Below are 26,498 nucleotides of genomic sequence, written 5' to 3'. Positions count from 1 at the left end.
AAAGAAGTTACTTAAGATTAAGAAGTCAAGCAAATATCAACAAGTAAGACTAGTGTTTCTAATCCATGGTCTAAAGTACTTCAGCTGATTTATCACAAACCAGCAATAAAAACTAATTTTTTTCAGACTATTTTGGTGGTACAGAGTTGAGCTGTAGTCAGACTTGCTCTTAAGTTGAATAGCTCTTATGAGTATCTTTGTAAATAGTTGAATTTCCCATTTTGCTATATAGATGTTATTTAAAAATGTTTTGGTTTTATACATATATGGGTCCATGACAAAAGAACTAAATGCCGGATCGCCGACAGCAGACATCTCCGACAACGGTGAGTAGTGCAGAATGGGAGTTAGTCCCATTCCTTCACTGTAGTGCAATCTCGGAGTTGGTATATTTAAGTAGGGGTGGTGTGGGGGGCTTGACCCCTACTATACATATCTGAATGTGTTTTTTGTGTGTATTATGGGAATGGAAATCTGTTCCATTCCGTAATACCTTGACTTATCATCGGGGATGTCTGCTGTCAGCGATGTTGGAGATCCGCATTTCGTTCTTCTGTCGTGGACCTATATATATATATATATATATATATATATATATATATATATATATATATATATAGATATGTATATAATTTTTTTTTTTTTTCAGAAAAATAAACATGCTTACAGAAAACTCTGTCAGAAATGTTGGGAGAGGAAATGGTTGTAGCTAAGGAAATGGTCCTTTTTAGTTGCGATATAGGATCTGAAATGCCAAAACTAGTAAAGGTTCAGTTTGTTTAATACTATTGACTGAGGGGAATAAAAAAGCACCCCCTAGAAAATGGCAATCAAAATGTAATTCAGTGGCACCTGAAGCATTGAAAATCATGAAGGAGATAAAGGAATTTGGCAGTAGGGCTTTTAGAAAAAGCAAAGAGAAAATTACATAGAAATTAAATTTGTTGCAACAACACATGCAGAATGTTCAGGAAGAGGAGTGCTCAATTACGGCCTTCCCTTAAATTTCAATTTATGGAATGTTGATGTATACTGCTTGCAAATTAAAAAAAATTTTCTTTTCTAATATTGTATATGTAGCAATGTCACTTTAGAAAGAAAAATTCACGTTTAAAAAAAGTTTGGAACTGAACTAAGCAGAAAGTTTGACCAGCTGTTTCTTGTTTCTGCATGGGGAAAGAAAGGAAAACTGTTCAACTAACAGTATATCAAAGGGTATTGCAAACTGTATTTCTTTCTATTTTACCTCCAGAATGGAAATGTACTCTAACATCAATAAATATAGGAAGTTTGTAATACAACTGTGCTTTCTTTGGTCCTCCCTTCCCTTTTTTGAGTCCTGCACTGTCTACTCCATTCCACGAGGGAGTCTGTCTAACATGGTTGTCACAGCTGCCCCCAGTTTTACCTCATTTTTTTCGGTCTTCGCCCTGTCCCTTGTCAAAATTTCTTTTTCTGGTAATTTACTGAGGAATTCAGCCTTCCATTATGATTTCAAACTGCTAATTGTTCAGAAAATGCATGTTGATACAAAGCCCATTGTTGTATTAACTTCAGTGCATTAGAGTAGTTAATTGTCCCTGATTTTGGATCTCCTCCTCAATATTTTGGTTTCGTCCCTGATTGTGAATCAAAATTGATAGCTGTTCTGGGATCCCTTTTGATGCATAAGACTCCATCCTGTTATTCACTTAGTCCATTTGTTTCTGCATGTTGAAAGCTGTGCTTACAGATTTGTTGTCACCTCATTGGAGGTGGATATCGCTTTTGTTTGAGTGGTGGCGTCATCCTCTGGGAGGTCCAGCAGTTTTAGCCCTAACATCCTCTGCTTGTGTGCTGACATGATATCATGGAGTATATATTAAGCTATTTTTTTTTCTAGTTCAGTTTTATTCTTGATACCAGAAGTCTTATCACAATATGTATCTGAATGCAAAGTACGTATGCATAGGGGATACATTTTATACAAATCCCAAGTCTAGGTTATCCTTCATATATTTTAGCTCTAACTTTTATCACGTAAAGAATTTTGACTTGTGCTGAGATACAAGGGTTTACAGAAACATTAAAATTAGTACATATTTGCAAGTTTCACACTATGACCTGATATCCAGTATGCATTAGTTTTAAAGTAACGACTGGAAGTTGAACTGCTTCTGTTAAATTGTTGGCTCAGGAGATTTGTGACAGCAAGATTTCCATACCTTCTCTGTCCTACACAGAATATCTACAAGGACAAATGGAAAATTAATTTTGTATTTCCTACAGTGTAGATCCCCTTCAGCCCTGCTGCAATTGAATTGTACCTTTTTGGAGGTTTTTGGTTCCTGCCTTAACCTTTCCTCCTTTGAAGTGTACTTTGTGAGCTGTTTCCATTTTCTGTGTATACCAAATCTTTAATGATGTTCACTTCTCTCAGTGTCTTGTAAGGTCTTTCTTTTTTTGTAACTTCTTTGAGTGTCTTCCTCTTCAGGCCTTCTGAAGATCTAGTTCTACCTTTGAATATTTATTTTAGACTGTAGAGACTATCCTTTCATCCATTTAAACCAGCTTAATCAGAAGGTTTGGACATTTTTATTCTGGAAAGCCTTATTTGTGGGACCAATAATTACTCTGGCTGGGAGAAGTTTTGAGTTAAGCATCATTTTTGAGTTTACCCTACCTTCCTCTTCACAAGGAAGTGATTTCATTACACACCATTCCTTCCTGCCTCTGTGCCTAATGTTGTTAAAGTCTAATTGGAACCAGGCTGCTTACTTGCCATTCTTCTGTTCACAGTATTCTGGCCATGGGGAATCTTCTCACCACGTGGACATTAACAGATGTCTTTCCAGTGGTCTTTGTTCAATTTCTGTAGCTGAGCCTTTGTTTAGTCCTTGTGTAGAAAGGATGCAAAGGCAATAAAATTGCCAAATAGTGCATTTTTAAGAGGCTGTCAAATTGCATTGTTTTTTTATGCCAAGTAAGATAAGACTGTACATGATGCTTCTAATGCACATTCTTCCAGGGTCAGCTTTGCATATGGAGGCACCTTTCATAATGCTTTCCAAGGGGATATTTGTGAAAGTTACTTGGCCTCCTTTAACACTCATAAGCCAGTGCAAGATGCACTTAACCACTAGGTCACATTATATGTTTAGGTCCACAGCGAGCAAGGACATGCTCTTTTGAAAAGTAGAAAGCTTTAGCTGGAGACTGCCTTGTCAGCTCATGCAACTGAAACTGTGTGACAGCAGTTGTGAAAGTTACAAGTAATCAAAATTATGCTGAGTCTGAGAGCAGTGCTGTGTATGTAGGATATAAAGAAGTAATCCACCCATTAAACGTTCTGATCATATGTTTAGTTGGAGTGTGGAGAAGGAAGCAATGTATTTTTAGGTGGAGAAGGAGGGTTTAGTTTAAGTTCATGCCAAGCAGTGCTGGCATGTGTGGTTTAAGCCCGCATCATTTTATGTTGCCAGTACTGTACTCACAGATTCTGTGTCATAAGTACCCATACGTTTTAAGTTTTAACATTTGTAGTCATTTTGCTCTACTGGTAAAATACTGGTTTCTTCATGCAGTTATTAGCACCATGTTGTAATTTTTTTACACTGTTGTGTCTTTCGGCTTTTCCCGGTTAGGGGTCGCCACAGCGGAACTCCGGTCCGCTAATGATTGGTAGTTGATTTTTACGTACCAAGTTGCCAGCCCTGATGCACAACCTTCAATGAAGGTACACCCATTCACGCATGTCACCACGCAGAAGACGCTCTAGCTGAGAATCGAACCGGACAGAGTCTTACAGTGAGGCGACAATGCTACCGCAGCACCACCACCGTGGGTACCAATTTTTTTTACACTGTATTCATAAAATGCAGTTGTCTTCATGCAGTTATTAGTTTTGTACGGTCATGCAGTTATTAGTTTTGTGCTTTATTTTTCCTTATCATGATTTGTATATAGTGTCTGTTTTATAGCAGTGGAACTGTGTGTCATGCTTAAAACAAAGGTAAGCTAATGTTTTGGCTTGGTGCAATTTTTTGTGCTGTGGTTAAGTTCAAAGTGCTGATGAAGATGAGAAAGTAAAATTATTTATGTGCACCACCCAGCATTGTATTGAACTGTTTGCATTCCCCCAGGTCGTTAAAGCAACAGTACTCAGTCATAATCCTGACCAGGAGAAGCTGCTGCTTTCTCTCAGATCCAGAAGTGATGCTGTTACTCAGGAGGTGGAGAAAGAACAAGTTTCTAAGAGAAGTGGTATGGAATTTCAGTTTGAAGTTGGAAAGGTAATACATTTAAAATGTATTTATGTAATCTATTGATTTGTTGCACACGTTAGGTAAAAGTGTTAGCTGCTTAAAGCCGTAAACATTTCAGTATTAGTCCATCAGTCTTATTTTAATAGTGATTTAATGTAATCTAATTGGCAAGGTTCCTTTCTTTCCACATGCATCACGTTGCGTAATGTATTATTGCTGTAGCTGGTTGAATTTAAAATTAATTTTGGAAAGGGTGGAATTAGTTTTGTTAATAACTACACATGCAGTTTTTTCTTCGCTGTTGTAGTACAGTTCCTTACCAGTTGGAATTAACTGCAAGTGGGCATCCTGTCAGCTGGCTCAGCTGCCAGAGCTCTCTGGGCATCTTGGTACAGACAGACTCCTCCACTTTGTGAAGATGCTTACCGGTGTCTTATGTAAAGCTGCAAGCTGACCCATACCTGACCCTCAGTCTTTGTGTTTGTTTGGTCTGCCATGGCCATATACACACCCTGAATTTGTCTGGTGAGAGTTTGTAGTTACTTGGCTTGGTTCCAGCTGTGGAGCTACTGTTAATCTTGATTGCATAGCAGTAAGTGCCCCACTTGGAAGTCTTTTTCCCCAGCTTATGTTCATATATCTGTGTTTTTCTCCACTGGTGTGGTTTCCAAGAAAATCACATTTGCTTACCACTCTGTGCCTTGTGCAGGCATGAAAACCTTTGTGGCTATGGATGCCATATCCTATATAAAGATTTACACAGTTTATTTTGCTTGGTAGAGTCTTGCTTCAGAGTTAATTGCTATTTTGTGTGGGTTTACTCAAGAAACCTGAAGGAGCAGAGAGATTATGCTGCAGGTAAATATAAACCATTATATAGGCCACCAGACAACTTTCAGCATCCTTTGGGAAACCTTAGCTCCTAAAATGGCATGTTGATAGTAGATTACATAGTGTGTGAATGTCCCAAGGATGCCACCACCTATGAATGAGTTCCCTCTACCATATAGTGGTGTCAGCTACATTTGATGTTTTCTTCCTGACTCTCTCTCTCTCTGGCAGTGGAAAGTACTAGCATATCCTCCTGGGCTACACACTTTTGGTATGACCAAAGCTGAAGATACATCGCTTAAATTTCATACCTGTGCCTCTTTGTGATGCATCCTGAAAAAGGACTCCGATACCTTTTGTGTTAAAGCTATTTGAACTCAAGCCGGACAAGACTCCTAAATCATAACAGGTTGTTCACTAAGACACAGAGTATGACTTTCTACCCAGAGTTTTATTCCTTAAGTGCATATGCATTATCAACATATGCCATCTGTGATACAGGAAACACTGCCATCCCAGCTATCTGGAATTTTATAAATAATTCTATGTCATTTATGAATATTGATATGATTTCTACAGAACTGTATGTTATGTGCTGAGTTTCAAGAATGTAACCACAGCATACCCTGCTGGAACATAGAAGATAAACTTGCAGAACTTAAGAATAGTTGAGGTTAAGTTACTTTATAGCCGAGCCATAAAATAAAGCTGTTATCTCTCCGTTTCGATTCATTAGCAGACACCATGTCTAGAGCTAGAGGTTTTTCTATTGTCTTGAAAGAAAAGTAATTACTAGGTTTAAAATGTAAAGTGTTTTATTGTTTTACGACTTCCAAGATCTGGCAAACAAATGAGAGGTATGCATTTTTAACACAGAGATGCTAAATCCTATTGGTTTCTGGTTTAGCCTGGGAACTGAAGGCAGGAGACAAAAAGTGATGTCAGCCCAACTAACCCAGCCAGTAAAGTGTGATATTGATTTAAGAACTCTGAGAGAGACTGTACATTTTGTATTTTTTCTTGGACCTAGCAAGAACATCCATTCATCATCATCATAATCTTACTTGCCTGTCTGTAAGTAAGATTTAGAGCATAGTATCTCTCTGACACATAGATAGGAATATAGTAAAGATTAGTTTAGATGTTTTCTGTATTTATTGGAGACTGTCCTGCAATGTTTTAAAATATTTCCTGTGATTTTGAACTCTGAAGTCACTGTGTTGAGTTACTGAGTATTGTCTTGTTCTTTTATTTATTATTAAATATATTTAAATTAAATATATTTATACCTATCTTTGTGGCTGATATTTGTGAGCCATATTTAAGGTCTTAGGTGAAACTGTACAGGCTACTCCAATAGCCTTGCTTGGTCGGACAACCATTTGGATTATTAGTAACATTACATGGTAGGCTTGGACACCCTTTAAGGGCCTTATAGTAGCTGATAGAGATGGCTGCTGGCAACTGGAACTACCTTATAGTCTGGGCAGAAGGGGATAGATAGTAAACCTGTGCCAGCCTTCCACAGGTGTGCATGTGTGTGTGCTTGTATACAAGTCAAATCTCAAAGTATATGCGTCAGCTACTTGGGCAGGGACACGAAGCACTGGTTGGACAGAGAGGGTGCTGGAGTCTTAGCTTGGCCACTCGGCTGAGGTCTCAACCCTATGGCTGTGCCAGTGGGGAGTCTTATTTGTGATCTGGAGAAAGCAGGAGCAGCCAGTCCCAGACTGATTGTGATCTTTGTGTGCTCTTAGGGGAAATTGCACTTGATGCATAGAGCTGCATCTGAAAATACTGTGTGTACCTGTTATCCTCCTAGTGAATGTCCTCCACTATTGCCAGTGGTGAGGATCAAGGCTCTTTGATTACTGGTCCAGTGGTGCATTGTCACAACTGGAAAGTTTTTTTTTTTTTTTTTAAGGTAGGTGTAGGGTGTGTGCTCTGAGTGACTCCATAATAGGAGGTTGCAGACCATCAAACTTTTACTAACGAGTCATTGAGTTGCTAAATTAATAGTGATGCTTTTTATAAAATTTGTTATTGTCATAATGTAGTAACCTAATAACTTGTGGCGATCTTTTAAAAAGACATTTTTGACAGTTTACAAGTTGTCCTTAAGTAGTTGTTTATAGACAGTCCAGGGACACCAGATTGGTATATTGTCTGAGATGCCAAACTCCTTTGCTACAGTACTGCTTTGATATGAGAAAACATTTTTTAAGCAGACCAGCTGTTTCTGGTTTTGTTTCTGGGAGATAGAAGACCAATGATGAGTAGTAGCTACCTAAATTGGTGCCAAACTGCATCTATTCTGTTAAAACCATGGAGGAGTTTTTGAAGGAGTAGATAAAGCACCTTTCTGAAGAGCAGCTTTTATGTAAGCAGCATTCCTTAGGCAGGTCTCGGCTTAGTGTTTTAGGAAGCAACCACTTGATTCTCAAATCATTTCTTTGCCTAACATTGTAGATTGGATCCCCAGTACTGAAGCAAAGCAGGATTCAGATTTTCTGTCCTGGAGGAGCTCATTTAACTGAACAAATCTCAAAAAGAGTTGTGTTGGTGTACTCCACCCACTCACCAGTATGGGTACTGCTTTGTGAGTCTTACTGTTGGTCAGGAATTGTCATACAGCATTGATATGTACCGTGAATATGATGCAGTTGTGTAACACACTGTAACAGTACAGCAAAAGATCACTGTTGCATTACTATCTCTTTCTCTCTCTCTCTCTCTCTCTCGCTTTCCTCAAATCTCTCAATTCTTGATGCCATATGGTGGCTTGGTAGGTTGAAAGTCTACCATTAGAATGAGTCTCCACTTCTCCCAACAGGTGCATGTGGAAGGTATGTATTCCACTTTGTCCAGTCCCTCCTGCCCAGGACATGTATGTCTATCCTTCCATGTCTGTATTCAAGTGGCCAAGATGCTAACCAGTCTTGGGTGACAGCCTGTAGTCAAGACTTTATCCCTGTATGCGAAGGCAGAATCCTGCCATAATGTTTTCTACATGCATAAATGCCATCTTTCTGCACTGTTGCCATTAATCTTTTGTTATTGTAGCTAGACTGAGAGAGAGCGAAAATCTGGTTATTGCAGATAAGCTGTTAAGACCTGTACAGCTACTCTAGGTTATGTTTGTTTATAGCCTGCTTGAGCACTTGTGTAAAATAGGGTATAAGGCTTATTGTGAAAAATGAGAGGATGAAGAAGAAAGTGATCGTTTGATAGTGAATGTTGGTGTGCTACAGAGTGATTGAAAAGGTGCCAGGTTTGAATGTAGCAAGGGTAAGGCTGTCGTCGAGGTGACTGAGCTTAAGAATAAGAACTCGTTTAAAACTAAGTAGAGGGTGCATAGTTCAGGAAATTGTGTTGTATCATGGTGATTGGGAAGATCTCTGGAAAACAACTTAGTAGTCCAAATGACAGCAGTACTGCCACTATCAAAGTGCAATTCTGAGAAGACAGTGACGTTTTTTTTTCCTCCCTACTTTTAAAGGGGCAAGTTTTTTTAACATCTGAGTGAAAGCCATTTGGATGTGAACTATTACAGAAGCTTGTGGAGTTTTGTGCTTATTTTTAAGAGTACAGTGGTGGGGAAGCTGTAAGTAGGGATAAAAAAATGAAGAAAGCTTTTATTTCTTTATGAAGATTAAAGCAGCTGTGAAGCAAAGTAAACTCTGATTCTAGAAGTGTTCTCACTCAAGCTAAGAGGTTAGCAGCCAAATTCAACTAAGGGGTGAAACAGTGGAATGGAAAAAAAAAACGCAAATGCAGTAAATGAGAAAACATATGGGAAAAGTATTCTTTAGAAGGGAGAAAAGTTGCACTTTTTTTGGAGGTAATGGGTCAGTCAGTAGTATGACCATGTAAGTAAGCTGGGGCCCTGGAATCTTAGTTGTAGTTTGTTGTGTTTATAAAAAGGCAGCATTTGGGATTCCTGAGGAGGGAGGTATATTGAAACAACTAAAAATGAATAAAGGATAGGTGGAGGACTGAACAGAGTGACAGAGTGCTTTGGAATTTGTAGCAGTATAGAGTGCATGGCAAGGATATATGGCACCTCTGTGTACTCAAGAAAGGAGGGAATGTAGAAGGGAACATTGGTATTGCAGGCAGATGATTCTGACATGTACAAGGGAAGATGTTAGTTGATATTACAAGTAATGGCAGTCTGAATGATAACTCTAATGCCTTTTAGAGAAGGGTGCATTGTGTGTCTGTTCGTTCTAATTATGCTCAGTTGAAACAGAGAGCTAGATTGGATGGCTGGATATAGTTTGTATTTTACCAAGAAATTTGACAGTACCCTACAGAGCATTTCTCCTTCATTTGGAGGACTGAAATAGAAAATGATGTGGAAATTATGATCAACTGTGAGGTATATCACAGCTCAATGCTAAAGAGCATTAGTGGAAACAAGTTGGATGTTTAGTCATGTAGCTGGGTGTGTGCTTGAGAAAGAGATTTAAGAATATACTTTTATTGTAGAAGATATTGGAAAGTATTGAGTATTACTAGAGAGATAACTGGAAGTGGGATATTTAGAAAAGAGAAGGGGCAAACTGCATAGAAATGGAATTTGCTGGAACATCATATGCAGAATAATGTTCAGAAGGAGTGAGGTTTAAGGGAAGGCCGGGAATGAACAATTTATGCACTGTTGGAGTGAATGGCAGTTCTGAAGAAGGAAAACATGCATGTAATTTGTAATGCATGAATGTTAATGTAGTTTTCTTTTCGTGAATGTGTGTGTCCCTTTGTCTTGAATGATAATTTTAATAAAGGTGTTTTAAGACATTGGAAAGACCACAGTTTTGAGAACTCTTAATTTATCTCTGCTGTATAGAGACAAGAGTCTAGGTTGTGCAAGTCTGCATTTTAGAGTTATGGATGTGGTGAGATGAGGGCCAGTGTGTTTATATAATTAATAAAATGGTTTAATAGTTTTGCCCTGAAAGAGAAAAGGGATACAGTATAGATGTACTATACTTGTGAACGTGTGGAGGGGAGTGAGTTGATTTGACGTTTGTGTGAGTATTCTTTTTTTTTTTTTTAATTTCTTCACCTGGACTGTGTCTGCAAGTGGTCTGTTTGATCAGTGTACTGCTGCAGTAAACAAACCTAAATAAAATGCTGGGGGGAGGGGGAAGGAGATATGGTAAAGTGCTGAAAAAGGGACTATTCAAGAAAGATTTTGGGATGCGTTTCTTAGTGTTGATGATTGGTTGCACTTTGACAGAGGGAGTGTGTAGTATAGGCTCATATAAAGAGTTTGATTAAGACGTGTGGAAAAGAGTCAGGCTGCACCCCTTTTACAGAACTTGATAGGTTTTTCTTATGTCCATCACTTTTGTTTGAGTAAGGAATATAGTAACTCTTCTTGTAGCCTATTCAACATTTTAGAGTAGTTATTTGTTGGAAATGTTATCTAAAAGTGGATTTTGTAGTTTTCTGTTTTGGGGATGGTGTTTGGAATCTTTGCTGTTAGTATTGTTTAGGAAGAACAAAGACAAAAAGTGCTAATAATACTGAGGTTAGTGGAAGGGAAAGAAAGCCTTTAAAAGATTTTGAATGGTCTGAGATGGAACTAAGAAACCTTCTGAGAGTTGATGTGAAGAAATACAAGCTGATACATTTGTTGGTTGGTCTGGAGTACATCAAGAGTGGGCGAGTCTACTAAGAGTAAAAGGCCTTGGAGTGGTTATTAAACTTGGACAGGTCACTCAGTATTTGACCAGCCATATAAGTAAGGTCTGAGAGTGAGCTTGAGGGGCATTGAATCTTGGGGTGCAGATTTACGTTGCTTATGTATGTCTGTAGTGTGGTTATGTGAAAAGTTAGTTTTGTGTTATGATGTCCATATTCTTAAGAGAAGTTGTAAGCTGGCAGGTATGTAGAGAAAGTGATTATTCATTATTTAGTGAGCTACAGGGTCTGTATGTGGGTAATGTTCATTATCCCATGATACTGACTATAGGAAAGTATTCTTCATAATCGTCACTGCTTAACCTGTTTGTTCCCCTAAGGGAGAATCTGAGGCTGTGGGGGGTAGCAGTATTGCAAGATCTGGATTTTTCTTGTCCTTTCACCTTATCTCCCTGAAGCAAGTCAGCAGTAACACCAGTGTGGCTACATATTATATTAATGCTTTTACTTTTATGTCCTTTTGAGTCTTTGCATTCATTGCCCCTACAGATGCAGGGGTGTGTTTGTTGCAGCATTCAGATGTTCTTCGTGTTTCACTGTTACAGGGTTATCTGCTTGCAGGTAGCTTTCAGTCAGCCTGATTAACAAAGTCTTGGGTCCTGCATCGGTTGCTGTCCCTTCTTCCATGACGTCAGGTCGTCAGGGGTATAAAACATGCAGCCCAACCCCATGCCATGTGGCGCCCGAAGCAGAAACAGTTCGCAAATGCCATTCGGCCGACTCCTGAAATTTTCTTTTTCGAGTTTCAGAACCAAAGTCTTCAACTAAAGCCAAGTACCCTGTTGGGGAAACTTTCTTGCTTCTTACCAATGTCAGTAAAAGTTAATAATTGCATTAGTTGTGGAAAGCAAATACCTCATAAAGATTTTCATTCGTACTGTATTCCTTGCCTAGGCCCCGACCACGACATACCTTGCTTTTGGTTTTGTGCTTTATTTAATCCGTGCACTATCTGTCGTCTGTATATTTTCACCTCTAAATATTTCGGTTCTCTGTTTAATTATCCAGAGATGTCATCAGTTAGCCATCCGACTACTGGGATTCCGAAAAAAACTTGGATAAAGACAGAGACAGGCTGCCGAAGTCCACAACTGCTGATGACGCTTATCTTAAGCCAGTTGCCAGTTCGCCGGTACTCGGCGAGATGCTTTCGCAGCCCCCGATACTCACTACTTCTGATTCACAGGCCTCTACTGAGACCCATTAGGAATCCAGTATGCTGCAAGATGCTTCAACTATGGAACCCACGGATGTCTCTACCTTGGATGGGTCTGGAGCCGCTGTGCAGGCACTGGCTTCTGAGGGTATATTCAGGCCTACGGACTTGCATATTAAACCGATGCCTCCTCCTTTACTTAGGCCTAAATCTCGATCCATGCCTAAAAAACCAACGCCCAGGCCACATGCTCAGGCCTCTATGCCTAAAAAACAAATTATAAGAATGGCTGAAGATCTAATAACTCTAATCAGGGGTAGCCAATCCCCCCCTTCTAAGAGGCCTAGGACTGAAGTTGATTATCAATCTTCTGATCAGGATTCTGTTTTTTCTGATTATTCTGATGATCTGGATTTGCCCTTATCTACTTATGAAGATTTTGATGCAGAGGACTCAATTCCATTTGCTTCCCCTCCTGAGGATTTTTCTTTCGGGGAAATCATACATAGTCTAAGGGGGCATTTCCACTGGGAAAGCCAGGATTTTTCTGATTAAAAAAAGAGGCTTAGGGATTTTCTTCTCCTACCTCAGCATAGGCCTTTAGCTGTTCCTACTGTACTAGATATTGTTGATGCTTTTTTTGGAATCTAGTTTGGCCCCTAATTCCCTGCCTCCTGCTCCCAGAAAACCTGACGGATACTACAGGGTCCCTGAGTCACACGAGTTCCTTTTCAAAAATCCTATTGCAGATCCAGAGATTATTTCACAGGGGCCCAAGGGCATTAAGGCTTCTACTGCTAAAAATCCTACCCTTTCTGATAGAGACTCCAGGGTGCTGTATAGATGGGGTAAGAAGGTTTACACTTCTGCAACCTTGGCCATTAGGGCTTTAAACTGCCAGTTTCATATGTTAAAGTATCAGCAACATGTTATTGGACTGCTTAAACAGAAAATGATGATTCCTGACTGTGTAGAAAATAAAGAATTACAGGATTTAATGCATTCTGCTGAACAAGTTGGAAAACATACTTTGCAATGTGGTTTTGATTCATTAGAGGCCTCTTGCAGAGCTGCTGTTACTGAGTCTGTGCTCAGAAGGCATGCTTGGTTAAGGAAGAATCTTTGCCTGATCATGTTAAAGTTAAATTGTTGGATGCTCCTTTAAATCAGGACCGCCTGTGTGGCAACAAGGCTTAAGAATTTCTTAAAAAGATGGAAGATAAAGCTAAATCTATGCAAACTATTAAATATTTTATTTACAAGTTCAGACTCCTAGATTTAGTAGGCACTGGCCCTCCCAGCCCCTTCCAGGTCTTCTCAAGCCAAACCCAGACACATCAAAAACCCCAGGATGTCCTTCAAGGATGCATCTGCAGTCCTAACAAATGGGTTGTCCTGCCTCAGGCAGCCCTTCGGTCGGCCGGATTCCAAAGTCTGGGTCTGGCCTCGACTGATGTCGCACTTCACCCGATGTCATAGCTGCTAGGGTATAAAGGCATCAGCCGACGCCATTTTCCTCCGTCTTTCTTACCGCGCGGTGCCCGAAGCAGAAACTGTTCGCAAGTGCCGGTCGGTCAGAGCCAGAGATTTCAGCTTACCAAAGACTTCTAAAAAGCTAAGTACCCCGTTGGGGACTCTTTCTTGCCTCAGCCGATGTCAGACAAAGTAAATAATTGTTTAACTTGTGGGAAACAAATACCTCCTAAGGATTTCCACTCTTATTGCCTTCCTTGCTTAGGCCCAGACCACGACGTATCAGCCTGTGCTTCCTTCAACCGACGAACTCTTAGACGTCGGTCGGAGTTTGCTGAAGAGTTTTTTGGCTACACTTTTGCATATAAAATGCCGTCGGAGACTCCGACTACACATTTAGCTAAAAAAACGCAAAGAAAAGGACCGACACTTGCGGCCCGCGGTTTCGGCTGAAACCACGGTTAGGCCTACCGCGAGTGTCTCTGTTTCGGCTGAAACAGAGACCTCTGTTCTCCCTTCGGCCGAAAGCATGCCTCTGATTACCGAGGCCACACAGACCACGGCTGAGTCGGCTACAGAAATTCCTGCTGAAGCAGGCACACGAGTTGTCTGACACTATTCCGTTGGACATCTCTACTCCTGCACGTGGGGCAGCTAGACCCCCTGCTTCTGTCTATCAAGGCCTTTTCCAGGGCTAATGCAGCCAAACTTTCAAAGGCCTTACCTTCAAAAGCTCCCTCTCACAGGCCTACCTCTAGTTCCCAGATTCTCAGCCTTGCTGAGGACCTTATTTCTTTGATCAGGGGATCCCATCCTCACCCAGATAGGGCCTCACAACCCCCTCCTGATTAAGAGGCCTAGGACTGAACCCCCTGAACCTCTGTCCTCTGACTACTCCTCGGATGGTTCAGATGTATCGGACCATCAGGAAGGCCCGTACTCACCTTATGAGGATTCTGATGCAGAAGACTCCATTCCTTCTGCCTCACCTCCAGAGGAATTTTCTTTTGGGGAAACCCTACACTCTGAGGGAACACTTCCAATGGCAGGGTCAGGATTTTTCTGATTCTAGGAAAAGGCTAAGGACTTTTTTACACTTACCACAGCATAGGCCTTTAGCCATTCCACCTGTACTTTCAGTTTTTGATGATGCATACAATGATGCCAGTACTGCCCCTGATTCTCTTCCCCCGGCCCCTGCAAAGCCTGACAGATACTACAGTGTCCTGGATTCTCACTACCACTTGTATAAAGCCCATGCTGCAGACCCAGAAACCATTTCTCAGGGCCCTAAAGGTGTTGCAGCTGCCTCTGCCAAAAACCCACTACCATCTGAAAGAGAATCTAGAGCATTAGAGAGATGGGGTAAAAAGGTTTATACATCTGCTACTCTTTCTGCCAGGGCTTTAAACTGTCAATTTCACATGATTCAGTACCAGGAATTTTTGTTAGATCAACTGAATAAAAAGCTGGCCTCTCCTGAACCTTTAGACCGTAAGTCCCTTCAGGAATTGGTACACAATTCTCAGCAGGTTAGTAATCATTTCTTAAAATGTGGCTATGATGCACTGGAGGCTTCATTTAGATCAGCTATGACTGGAGCAGTGATTTGAAGGCATGCCTGGTTAAAAGAACAATCCTTACCAGACCATGTTAAGTCTAAGCTCCTGGATGCCCCTATGGAGAAGCGAAGTTTGTTTGGCTCCCCTGCACAGGAGGTTCTAAAGAAAGTGGAAGAGAAAGCAAAATCTGTCCAAACAGTCAAGGATTTTTTTTTGCAGGTCCAACCTCCAAGGTTTAGCAGAAATTGGCCTTCAAATAATTGGTCCTTTCCAGACACCTCCAGACCACAGAGAGGCAGAAATAGATGCCCAAGAGGCAGAGGTCAGTCTAGGGGTGCCTACAGGGGTCGTCAGTGGCAACCTGCCAACCAAAGAAGTGCCGCCACAGATGCGACTGCAACCACTTCTACAGGACAAACACAATGACTTTGCTCTGATTCCGCCTACCAGGGAACAACTGGAAGCACCCTTGGGCGGAAAGCTAGCCTTATTCTCAAGAAACTGGCATTGTATTACAGGAGACAAATGGACTTTACAAACAATAGACAAGGGCTACAGGTTTCACTTCCACACTCTTCCAAAAAAGAGAGGAATGCCAAACCTACCACCAAGCCAGACATCAGAGGCTCTGAAACAAATCAGCAGTTTACTAAGGATGAGAACAATAGAAAAGGTACCATCTATGGAACAAGGCCAAGGATTTTACTCCAGACTATTCCTTGTACCAAGAAAAGAAAATCAATGGAGGCCTATTCTCGATTTGTCCGCACTGAACACATACCTCATTGTTCCAAAATTCAAAATGCTGACCCTACAGCACCTTCTTCCCATGTTGGGCAAGGAGTCTTGGCTGGTGACTCTAGATCTCAAGGAGGCATACCTGCATGTCTCTATACGACCAGATTGCAGAAGATACCTCAGATTTCTTGCAGGATCAGAGCATTATCAATTCTCAGCATTGCCCTTTGGCTTATCTACTGCGCCCAGAGTATTCACGAAATGCCTGGCATCAGTTATTGCTCATTGCAGGCTTCAGGGAATTCAAATCTACCCATACCTGGATGACTGCCTAATACAAGCGGACAACAAGACAAAATTAATAAAGGATTTGGCCAATGTCATACAACTGCTGCAAGCCTTGGGATACACAGCCAACATACAAAAATCAAGACTAGTGCCATCCCAAAGGATAACATTTTTGGGTGCAGAACTGGGCACAATAACTCAGATGGCTTTTCTCACAGAGGAAAAACAAAAGCAACTACCAGTCTATTTCATGGCCTTAACAAGACAAACTCAGCTTACTGCAAGGAAAGTCCTGCAGGCCCTGGGTTACATGGCATCCTGCATAATATTGATCCCACATGCCAGGCTGCATATGAGAAAGTTACAATGGTACCTAAAGAATGTGTATGGTCTCAACACAGACACAGTCTAGAAGCCCAGATAGCAATCATTCCATGCCTGAAAAAAGAATTCCTGTGGTGGGCCCCGGCCTGTCAGATAAACAGAGGACTGCCTTTCCACAAACCACATCCAAGACAGACCATCACCACGGACGCCTCAGACCTAGGCTGGGGGGCACACATGGAAGACAAGTGCATCCAAGGCCTATGGTCACAAGACCAGCTGAATCTGCACATAAATCTAAAGGAGATGCTGGCAGTGAAACATGCAATCGAGGCATTCAGGCCATTCATCCAGCAAGGACACCTGCTGATAAGGACAGACAATACCACAGTCATGTGGTACATCAACAAACAGGGAGGCACACATTCATACCCTCTATGCCGGACGGCAGTGGACCTGTGGAACTTGGCCCTGAATCTCGACATCCAACTGCAGGCCAGATTTGTACCAGGAAAAGAGAATTCACTAGCAGACAGCTTAAGCAGAACTACCATGGATGCTCACGAATGGATGCTGCATCCAGACATCTTCAAAACCATAAAAAAAAAATGGGGAAGGCCAGAGATAGACCTGTTTGCCTCCCCACACAACCACCAACTAAAGAAATTTTGCTCAAGAGTATACCACCCACTTGCCTGGAGGGTGGACTCCCTTTCTTTCAGCTGGAAGGACCTGACAGTATATGCCTTTCCACCTCTTCCTTTGATGTACAAAGTTCTACTGAAGATCAGAGAGGAACAGCCAAAAGTAATTCTGATAGCTCCAGACTGGCCAAGGCAACATTGGTACCCGCTACTGAGAAGCATGTCTCGGACGCATTCATGGCATCTACCTCTATGCCCTTTACTTCTAACGCAGAACAATTACAAGACCCTGCATCCAAACTTAAAAACACTACAGCTAACTGCTTGGAAAATTGCATAAAATAAAACCAACTTGATTTATCTCAGAGGGTCAAGGACATTATCCTGGAGGCTCGCAGACCTTCCACAAGGAAAACATATTCAGCCAAATGGAAAAGATTCCTCATTTGGAGTGCAAATAAAGGGGGAAAATGTCACACTAGCAAACCTAGCACACATCCTGGAATACTTAGCAGAACTGTTCCACAATGGCCTGTCCTATTCTTCCATTAAGATACATGCATCAGCAATTTCAGCAGAGTACAACATGGATCCTCCGGTCTTCTCTCATCCTCTCCTCAGACAATTTTTGAGAGGGATCAAAAATGTAAAGCCTCCAAGAAAACCACCTTTACCTGCATGGGATCTCAATTTTGTGCTAGAAAAGTTAACACTTCCCCCTTTCGAACCAGCAGCAACAGCAGACCTACAGTTCTTATCTTGGAAAACTGCTTTCCTGCTAGCAATCACTTCAGCAAGAAGGGTATCTGAGTTACAGGCATTAATGGCAGTGCAGCCTTTCCTTATCTTCCATCAGGATAGAGTGTCTCTGAGAACCAATCCTACTTTTATGCCAAAGGTGGTATCCAGGGTATCCTTGAACCAAGCCATACATTTACCTACATTCTTCCCCAACCCACAGAACAGGGGGGAAAAACTACTACACACCTTGGATGTACACAGACAACTGCGCTACTATCTGGACAGAACCAAGAACAGCAGAAAAACTGACCAGCTTCTGGTAGCATATGCAACAGGAGTGCAAGGAAAAGCAATTTCAAAACAGACAATTTCAAAATGGATAGGAAATTGCATTCGATTCTGCTACTCATTTCATGGAAAGACAACTCCTGAAAATATCAGGCCTCACTCCACAAGAGCTACAGCCACCACTACAGCTTTCCTACGAGGAGTGGCTACCAAAGACATTCTAGAAGCTGCTACTTGGAGCTCCGTGCATACATTTGCCAAGCATTATAATCTTCCTTTATACTCCAGATCCCGAGCAGGTTTTGCAACTGCTGTTTTACAAGGGATCCTAACTACACCATCATTATCTTAGTGCCTCCTCCCCCAGATTAGCTATGGTATTCTACCCATTTGTTAGGACTGCAGATGCATCCTTGAAGGACATAGTACAGTTTTGTACCTACCATAAATGTAGATGTCCGATAGGTATGCATCTGCAGTCAGGATTACCCACCCTCCTTCCCCTCTGTGGTATTCCTAGGGTACTTGCCCCTCTTTTAGCTTGCTGGGGGAATCTATTATGGTGTATTTGTTTGTATGTATATATGTATATATATATATATTTTGCTTTCTACTGTTTGGAATTATCTGCATTTATCCAAATTTAGCCTTCCTAGAGGGCACCTGGCATCTGGGGCAAGAAACACTGAGGAAAATGGCGTCGGCTGATGCCTTTATACCCTAGCAGCTATGACGTCGGGTGAAGTGCGACATCAGCCGAGGCCAGACCCAGACTTTGGAATCCGGCCGACCGAAGGGCTGCCTGAGGCAGGACAACCCATTTGTTAGGACTGCAGATGCATACCTATCGGACATCTACATTTATGGTAGGTACAAAACTGTACTTTTTAGTCCCAGGGGACACACACAAGTAAGCAGTTGGGGGGCCTTCACTTCCAAATCTGGGAATAATAAGACCCCCCCCCCCACCGTGGTAAACTGTCTCAATGACTTCCTTTTAAAATTTCCAAGCACTTATCAACTGACTACCCCTTTGGGGGGGAACGATTGCTCTTCATGCAACGAATTGGGAACTCATTACCTAGGACAAATGGGTTTTAAATAGTGTCCCAGGGATACAGACTTCACTTCCACACGTTGCCAACACCAAGCGGGTGGCTGGACCTACCCCCAAATCAGTGGACAGAGGCCCAAAAACAAGTACTTTCTCTCTTATGCATGGGGGCTATTCAACTGGTACCAGAAGAGGAAAAGGGACAAGGTTTCTACTTGACTTTTCCTGGTACCCAGAAAAGGCAATTCATGGCGTCCTATCCTGGACCTGTCTACTCTAAACACCTTTTTGGAGATTCCAAAATTCAAGATGCTGACTCTTCACCAATTACTTCCTATGCTAGGCAAAGATGCCTGGTTGGCAACACTAGATTTAAAAGAAGCATACCTGCACATCCCAATCAAGGAATCTTGCAGAAGATACCTATGCTTCAAAGCAGGCTACACGTACTATCAGTTCTCTGCACTGCCCTTTGGCTTATCTACTGCGCCCAGGGTATTCACAAAGTGCCTAGCTCCAGTTATTGCATTTTGCAGGCAAAGAAATATTCAAATATACCCATACCTGGACGATTGTCTAATTCAGGCAGAAAACCAGGACATACTTTTGAATCCTCTGGCCTTTGTAAAAAGGATTCTAACTTGTTTGGGGTACACCATAAATGAAAAGAAATCACACCTGGTACCTGTCAACAAATTATATTCCTGGTAGCAAGCTTGAATACAACTTCCCAGATAGCTTACCTCACGCCAGAGAAACAATTTCATTTGACAACTAACTTCAAACAAGTGGCCACAAAAACCCTGCTTATCTGCAAGACAAATACTTCAAGCCTTGGGGTTCATGACCTCCTGCATTCTTCTAATTCCATATGCAAGACTGCATATGAGGAAACTACAGTGGTATCTAAAGCCTATGGTGTCAACATTCTCAAGACCTAGAAACAATGATTCCTATCATACCTTGCCTACGCCTAGAGTTCCTTTGGTGGGCAGAGGCGCCACCAAAACAAGGGACTACCTTTCACACCACCCCCCTGCTGCCCAAACCCTAACAGACTCATCAGACTATGCATGGGGGGCTTACCTGGCAGAGAAGTGCATTCAGGGCAAATGGAACCCAAGTCAAATGCACCTGCATATCAGTCAAAAAGAAATGTTAGCTGTACAGAATGCTCTGATAGCCTTCAAGGGCCACATTCTTCCAGGACAACTAATGGTAAAGGGCAACACCACTGTTATGTGGTACATAAACAAGCAGGGGGGGTACACATTCTTACCCCCTCTGCAGACTAGCCATGGCATTGTGGAACACAGCCTTGAGCTACCAAGTGCACCTACAAGCTCAATTCCTGGCAGGAAAATTAAATACACTGGCAGAAGGACTAAGCAGAAACCTCATGGACCCACACGAGTGGAAACTGGAACCAAGGATTTTCAATATGTTGACAAGCAAATGGGGGAGCCCAGATATAGACCTGTTTGCCTTTCCCCAGAACTACCAATTGGACAAATTTTGCACAAGGACTCTCCACAAACCAGCCTGGAAAGTGGATGCTCTGTCCTTCAGCTTGAAAAACCTATCAGTCTATGCCTTCCCCACTCTGCCTCTGCTCTCCAAAGTACTATTAAAAATCAAACTGGACAAACCAAAGATGATTTTGATTGCTCCAGACTGGCCGCGCCAACACTGGTACCCCCTCCTGTGCAGTGTGTCACTGTTATCTCCATGGCACCTGCGTCAGACTCCTTCCCTGCTTTCTCAGCAGGAGAACCAGATTCTGCACCCTCAGCTTCCAACACTGAAACTTGCAGCCTGGCAAATTACTTAATCTCTCCTTTACCCATACCTCAGCAAACCTGTGATGGATATCATTTTAGAGGCAAGGAGGCCTAGTACTAGTAAATCTTACTAGTACTAGTAAATCTTATGCTGAAAAATTGAAGATTCTGTGCCTGGAACCAATCTCAAGGGATGAGCACAGCAGCGCCCAATTTACCTCAGAATTTACAATACTTAACTGAGATGCTTCACAAGGGCTTGTCTTTTTTCCTCCATTAAAATCCACGCCTCAGCCATTTCAGCTCATTATAACACAGAACCCTCCCCTCTTCTCTCATCCACTGCTCAAGCAGTTCCTCAGAGGGGCCAAAATTTTGAGATCACCCAGGAGAGCTCCAGCACCAGCCAGGGACCTTAACTTTGTCTTGGAGAAACTCACTCTACCTCCTTTCGAGCCAGCTGCTACTGCAGACTTAACATTTCTTTCTTGGAAAACAGCTTCACTTTTAGCAAATACTTCAGCTAGAAGGGTATCTGAATTACAGGCTGTTATGGCAGTGGAGCCTTTCACTTTCATGCGGACAGGGTGTCCCTCAGAACCAATCCATCCTTCATGCCCAAGGTGGTATCCAGTGTGACTCTTAATCAGTCCATTCATTTGCCAACCTTCTTTCCCAATCCACAGAATATAGGGGAACGGATACTGTATTCCTTAGATGTGCACAGACAACTTTGATTCTACTTGGACAGGACTAAACCTCATAGGAAATCTGAACAACTGCTGGTGGCATTTGCTGCAGGGGCAGAGGGGAAGGCTATTTCAAAGCAAACCATTTCTAAGTGGATAAGCCATTGCGTTCTGCTATAAGCACCATGGAAAACCTATCCCCCAGGGGATCAGACCTCACTCAACCAGGGCTGCATCTACCTCTACAGCCTTTCTCAGAGGCGTCCCTACCAGGGACATCCTAGAAGCTGCTACCTTTCACCAAGCATTATCATTTGCCAATTTTCTCTAAATCCAGAGCTCGCTTTGCCACTGCAGTCTTGCAGGCCTTATAGCTGGCCCTAATGCTATCTAAATTCCTCCTCCCAACCATAGCTTTGGGAATATACCCAAATGTAATGATTGCAACAGTGAAACATGAAGAAAAAAGTACAGTTGTGTACACTTACCATAAATGCAGATGTTCGAGTGTATTCACTGTTGCAGTCCTGGTTACCCTCCCTCCAGCCCCCTAACTTTTGGCTATACCTCTACTTTCCTTTACTATGCTTAAAAGCCTTTTTGGTGTATTTGCTTTTTTGTTGGAGGTATATCTTTGTACTTTTTTATTTAATTGCTTCCCATTAGGGGGGCACCTGACATCTGGGGCAAGAAAAACTGATGTAATGGCGTCTGCTGCATGTTTTATACTCCTGACGACCTGACGTCATGGAAGAAGGGACAGCAACTGATGCATGACCCAAGACTTTGGTAATCAGGCTGACTGAGGGCTACCTGCATGCAGATAACCCAAATGTAATGACTGCAACAGTGAATACACTCTAACATCTACATTTATGGTAAGTGTACACAACTGTATTTTTTTCCCATCGAACGGTTACAGGACAGCACAGGAAACCCTGTCCTAAAATGTGGTGCCTTGTCCTCTAAGCTATCAATTTGGGAGACAACAGGAATGGAAGAGGGTTATGGTGTTGCCTGCAGGCTGAGTGTAGGCTAGTTATAACATGTGATTGAGGGAGAGGTTTTCTTGCACTGACGTGTTAACTTGTTTGTCAGAAGTTTCTTTGTGAAGTGATTATCTGAGGAAAAAGTAGTATATGAAACCTAGGATGATTCTCATAATAATTACTACTGCAGCATTTTTCATATTACTTGGAAATTAGCCGTAGGTAGCGCTCTGTCCATCTTCCTAAAGTTCTAGAACTTTGGACATCCTTGGAGCCTGTATGGTGTTCTCACCACTTGGCGTGTCAGTACAGTAGACTGTAAAAGAGGCTAAGCAGTGCCATTGTCCGTTCTTTTTTCTGCACATAATGATCAGAAGTATGTCTGGTCTCATCCAGGTGACTTTCAGAGCACAGTGTTGGTGTTCCAAGTTAGGATTTTCTTCTCTTACTAATGGAGCTTGGCATATAGAGGCATGATTTCCCTGCAGCAACAGCAATGACTGAGCTGCCAAATGAAGGGGGTTATCACCCACCCAGAACCAGCAAGGTTAACCACTCCCTGCCATCCAACCTTTGCAAGGGAATGGCAACATATGGCCTGTAGGGCTCACATCTAGCCTGGTAATGCCTGGCTTCCTTGCCCTTGGAGCAATGGGGCTGATTAGGTGCCAGTAATGGACCCATCAAACAAGGTCCTGGCATGGAGGGGCAAAAAAGTGAGAGAAGCATGCTTCTGGACTTAGGCCAAGGGTCGTCTGTTTCTACTCCTTCCCTAGGGCATTTTTTTTTAGTTGCTATGGTAAATGCAATAAAGTACCACTGCAACATGAGTAAAGCAAAAAATCCTACCTGTGAAGGTTTTTGTGGGAAAAGAGCATAGGAGGCCCTAGTTATGTTAACAGTCCCACAAAGGCTTTGGACATGCTGCCTCCAGTAAAATACTGTCCTAAATACAGCATGAAGCAGATGTAAGTAAGGTGGACCCCTTTGACTTTCCAAATTGCATAAAAGTAGTTAAGCATATACTCGGTTGCATCTTTGATTCTCTTCATGGCTGTGCCAAAGGATTAGCCAAGGGCACAGTTATTGGGAGATGTGCACGGCTGAGAATCCAATTTTTAAGTTCATGTGAAAGGACATCATGTAAATGTGTCCTTACATAAAATCTATTTGTTTAGACAGCCACCTCAGGAAGTATTTATAAGACTGGAGAAATAAAGACAAAATGATACTGTGAAGCAGTTTACATGTACAATATGGTTAAGATTTTCCAACAGTAAAGTGTTTTCCCTCCCCCCACAGGAAATCATTTGGAGCAGAGCTTCTTAATCAAGAGAATGATCTCAAAAGACAAGTTCGTAGGTACGTACTAGGCTATTTGGCCCTAGGGCCTATATAAGCCTAGCCAAAATGGTACCCTGGCTTTCGCTACCCAAGAAAATTATTTTCCTGTTCCTCTGTCAAACAGAGCCACACACCCCTGGGGTGAATTTCCTATTTCCCATCCAATCATCAAGATTTTTCTTGAAGAGTGCTAATGAGGAGCTTTGTTTGATATAGATAGGTAGTTTATTCCAGAGTATGAGAAGTCTCTGGGACAGGAATCTATACCTCCAGCATGTTCTGTTTATTGTGGTGACAAGGTGTAGGTCCCTAAAGCGTGTAGCTCGAAGGGATTGGGATGTCATTTGGTATGCATCTCGCAAGACATCTGCAACAGCTGGAAAGGCCGCAGAAATATCTCACTAAAAGAATCATTGGCCTAAAGCAGATGCCCTATGCTGACCGTCTAAAAAAAAAAAAAAAAAAAAAAAAACTCCAGCTATACTCTGTGGCATATCGTCTACTCGGAGGCAATTTCTGCTTAACATACAAGGCCATGTCAAACCCTGAGATGTTGGATATGCTCCACTTAAAGAAATCCCAATCCCACAGAACCACACGCTCCAGGGATCTAAACCTTGTCATCACAATGAACAAAACATGCTAGAGGGATAGGCTCTAGACTCAGAGACTCCCCATACTCTGGAATAGACTGCCCATGCATGTCAAGCAGAGCACCTCCTTGGCCCTCTTCAAAAGGAACCTTGGCGATTGGATGGGAAATTCACCCTGGGGATCACTTCACCCTGGGGATCACATCAGTCACCCTGCTAGACAGGGGTCCAGGGAAGTAAATATTGTGGGAAGAAATATCCAGGGAATTGTTATGGCTAGGCTTGTATAAGCCCTAGGACCAATAGCCTAGTACCGACCTATGAACCTAAATATAGCTAAAGAAGCAGCAGCCACTTTACCCTACTTATTTCACATGAGTAACCCAGTGGGGGGGGGCCCTGATGCACCCAAATCTGAACAGCTTCACGTCAGCAGCCTGGATATTAAAAGCTTTAAGCAATTCTGGGGCTCCTTCCCAACTGAAGTACTGTGCTAAACTGCAGGAAGGCTGAAGTGACAAAGTGGAAACCATTTCTTTATTATGTACCACCCTTTGCATATAACCTAAGAATGCCGTATTTATCCTTTGACTGGGTGACTTCCATTAGGCCAGTGGTCTCTTCGGGTAAGACCTGAGGTGGTGGTTGTACTATTAGGGGGGATTTGGACAGAGCACTGAGGAACTTCCACTACTGTTTTTGATGGGTTCAATAGGATGTTTTACAGCCACCTGAGCTACCACAAACTCAAGCAGATGGAGACTTTGTTTGCTCTTCAGATGAGACATTAATCTGGGTTGCAGCTCCCCCCTTGCACTGCATTGTCAGTAATCAACCTGTTGTGGGAATAGAACTCTGTCTTCTGCACCAAAGGTTAGTGTTGCTCCACTGACACTGCATCGGTATTTGTATATTATACCATCTCCACTTACATCTCCCCAACCAATAATTTCCCTCCTAATGCAACCAAACCAGTACACTCTGATCTGGTTATCTTTCTCCTCTGCCATTAGCCATCTACCACTTAACATTTTCCTAACCTCTTGCAACTCTTTCAGCCTAGCTCAGCAACCATGCTTTTACTTTACACGGTTATATTCCTATCCCTCACATTTCCTGTGTACACTACATCATATCACCCCTTTTAAAATCAAAATAAGCCCTTCGATTCACTCTGCACACAGATCTCCAGCTCTACCACTGATTTTTAGTATATCTCTATAATACCAACTACAACAAAGTAAAATACCAAACCCTAAACCTACAGCACCACATGTAAGCTCTCAAGATAATACTAAAAACAAATGGCCATATCATTACCTCTGTACAGTTTCACACACAAAAATAAGTTGTATTTACCTCAACTCGGGTCCAGCTAAACATCCAACAAAAGTCTTCCATCTGTCCTAAACCACTTAACTTCTACAAGTACATCCACTCCTCAAAAAGTACTGTCTTCGTTTTCTTTAACAAACTTATTTTATTACACTAACATAATGCTTAAAGTTGAGTTGCATTCTTGATGGCACTGTAATTTCCAGACAAAGTATTGGTCATCGAAACTTGGCTGGTTGGCTGAAAAAGCGTCTTTAAAGCAGACTGCAAAAGAAGGCAAGACAAACAATCTAACAGTAACTCGATTTCTAACTACTTTTGAAAACGAAACAAAAAAAAAATCTATTCATTATGAAACAATTAATTACACAAAAGGTACTTTAACATGATGTCATTTCATCAATGCTGAACTCATCACCCACAGCAAACTCCTAAGTATAATCTTAGACTAACATCTGAAATTCTATCACCATGTAAAATTTTAAAAAACCTCACCAAAAACTTTGCTCTGTGCACCAGAGTGCAAGAAAAAAATTCACTTCAACTTAACTTCTTTCAGCAGTCTTGTATGCCAGCCCCATTTTCACAGACCTGTAAACCATGCAACGCAACTTGGGAGATGCTGTAAATTTGCTACAGACCAACCCAGTAGGACCCATCACTGTCTTGCATTAAAACTTCTAGGAATGGCTGGTACTTAGCACTATCTGACCCT

General features: G+C 42.0%; 1 protein-coding gene across 1 annotated transcript in view; it reads left to right on the top strand.

Annotated features, from left to right (window-relative positions):
• Nucleotides 1-26,498, top strand: part of PDCD11 (programmed cell death 11) — a 1,563,481-nt gene that overhangs the window by 320,542 nt on the left and 1,216,441 nt on the right. The window contains 1 exon segment of the mRNA XM_044056566.1: nt 4,122-4,271. Within this exon segment, the coding sequence (XP_043912501.1) occupies nt 4,122-4,271 (150 nt within the window).

This window comes from Protopterus annectens, chromosome 14.part0, assembly GCF_019279795.1.
Source record: "Protopterus annectens isolate FY-2018-M chromosome 14.part0, PAN1.0, whole genome shotgun sequence".
Lineage (NCBI taxonomy): Eukaryota > Metazoa > Chordata > Ceratodontiformes > Protopteridae > Protopterus > Protopterus annectens.
Note: the sequence above shows the minus strand (reverse complement) of the source record. Positions and strands in the feature narration are given on the sequence as shown.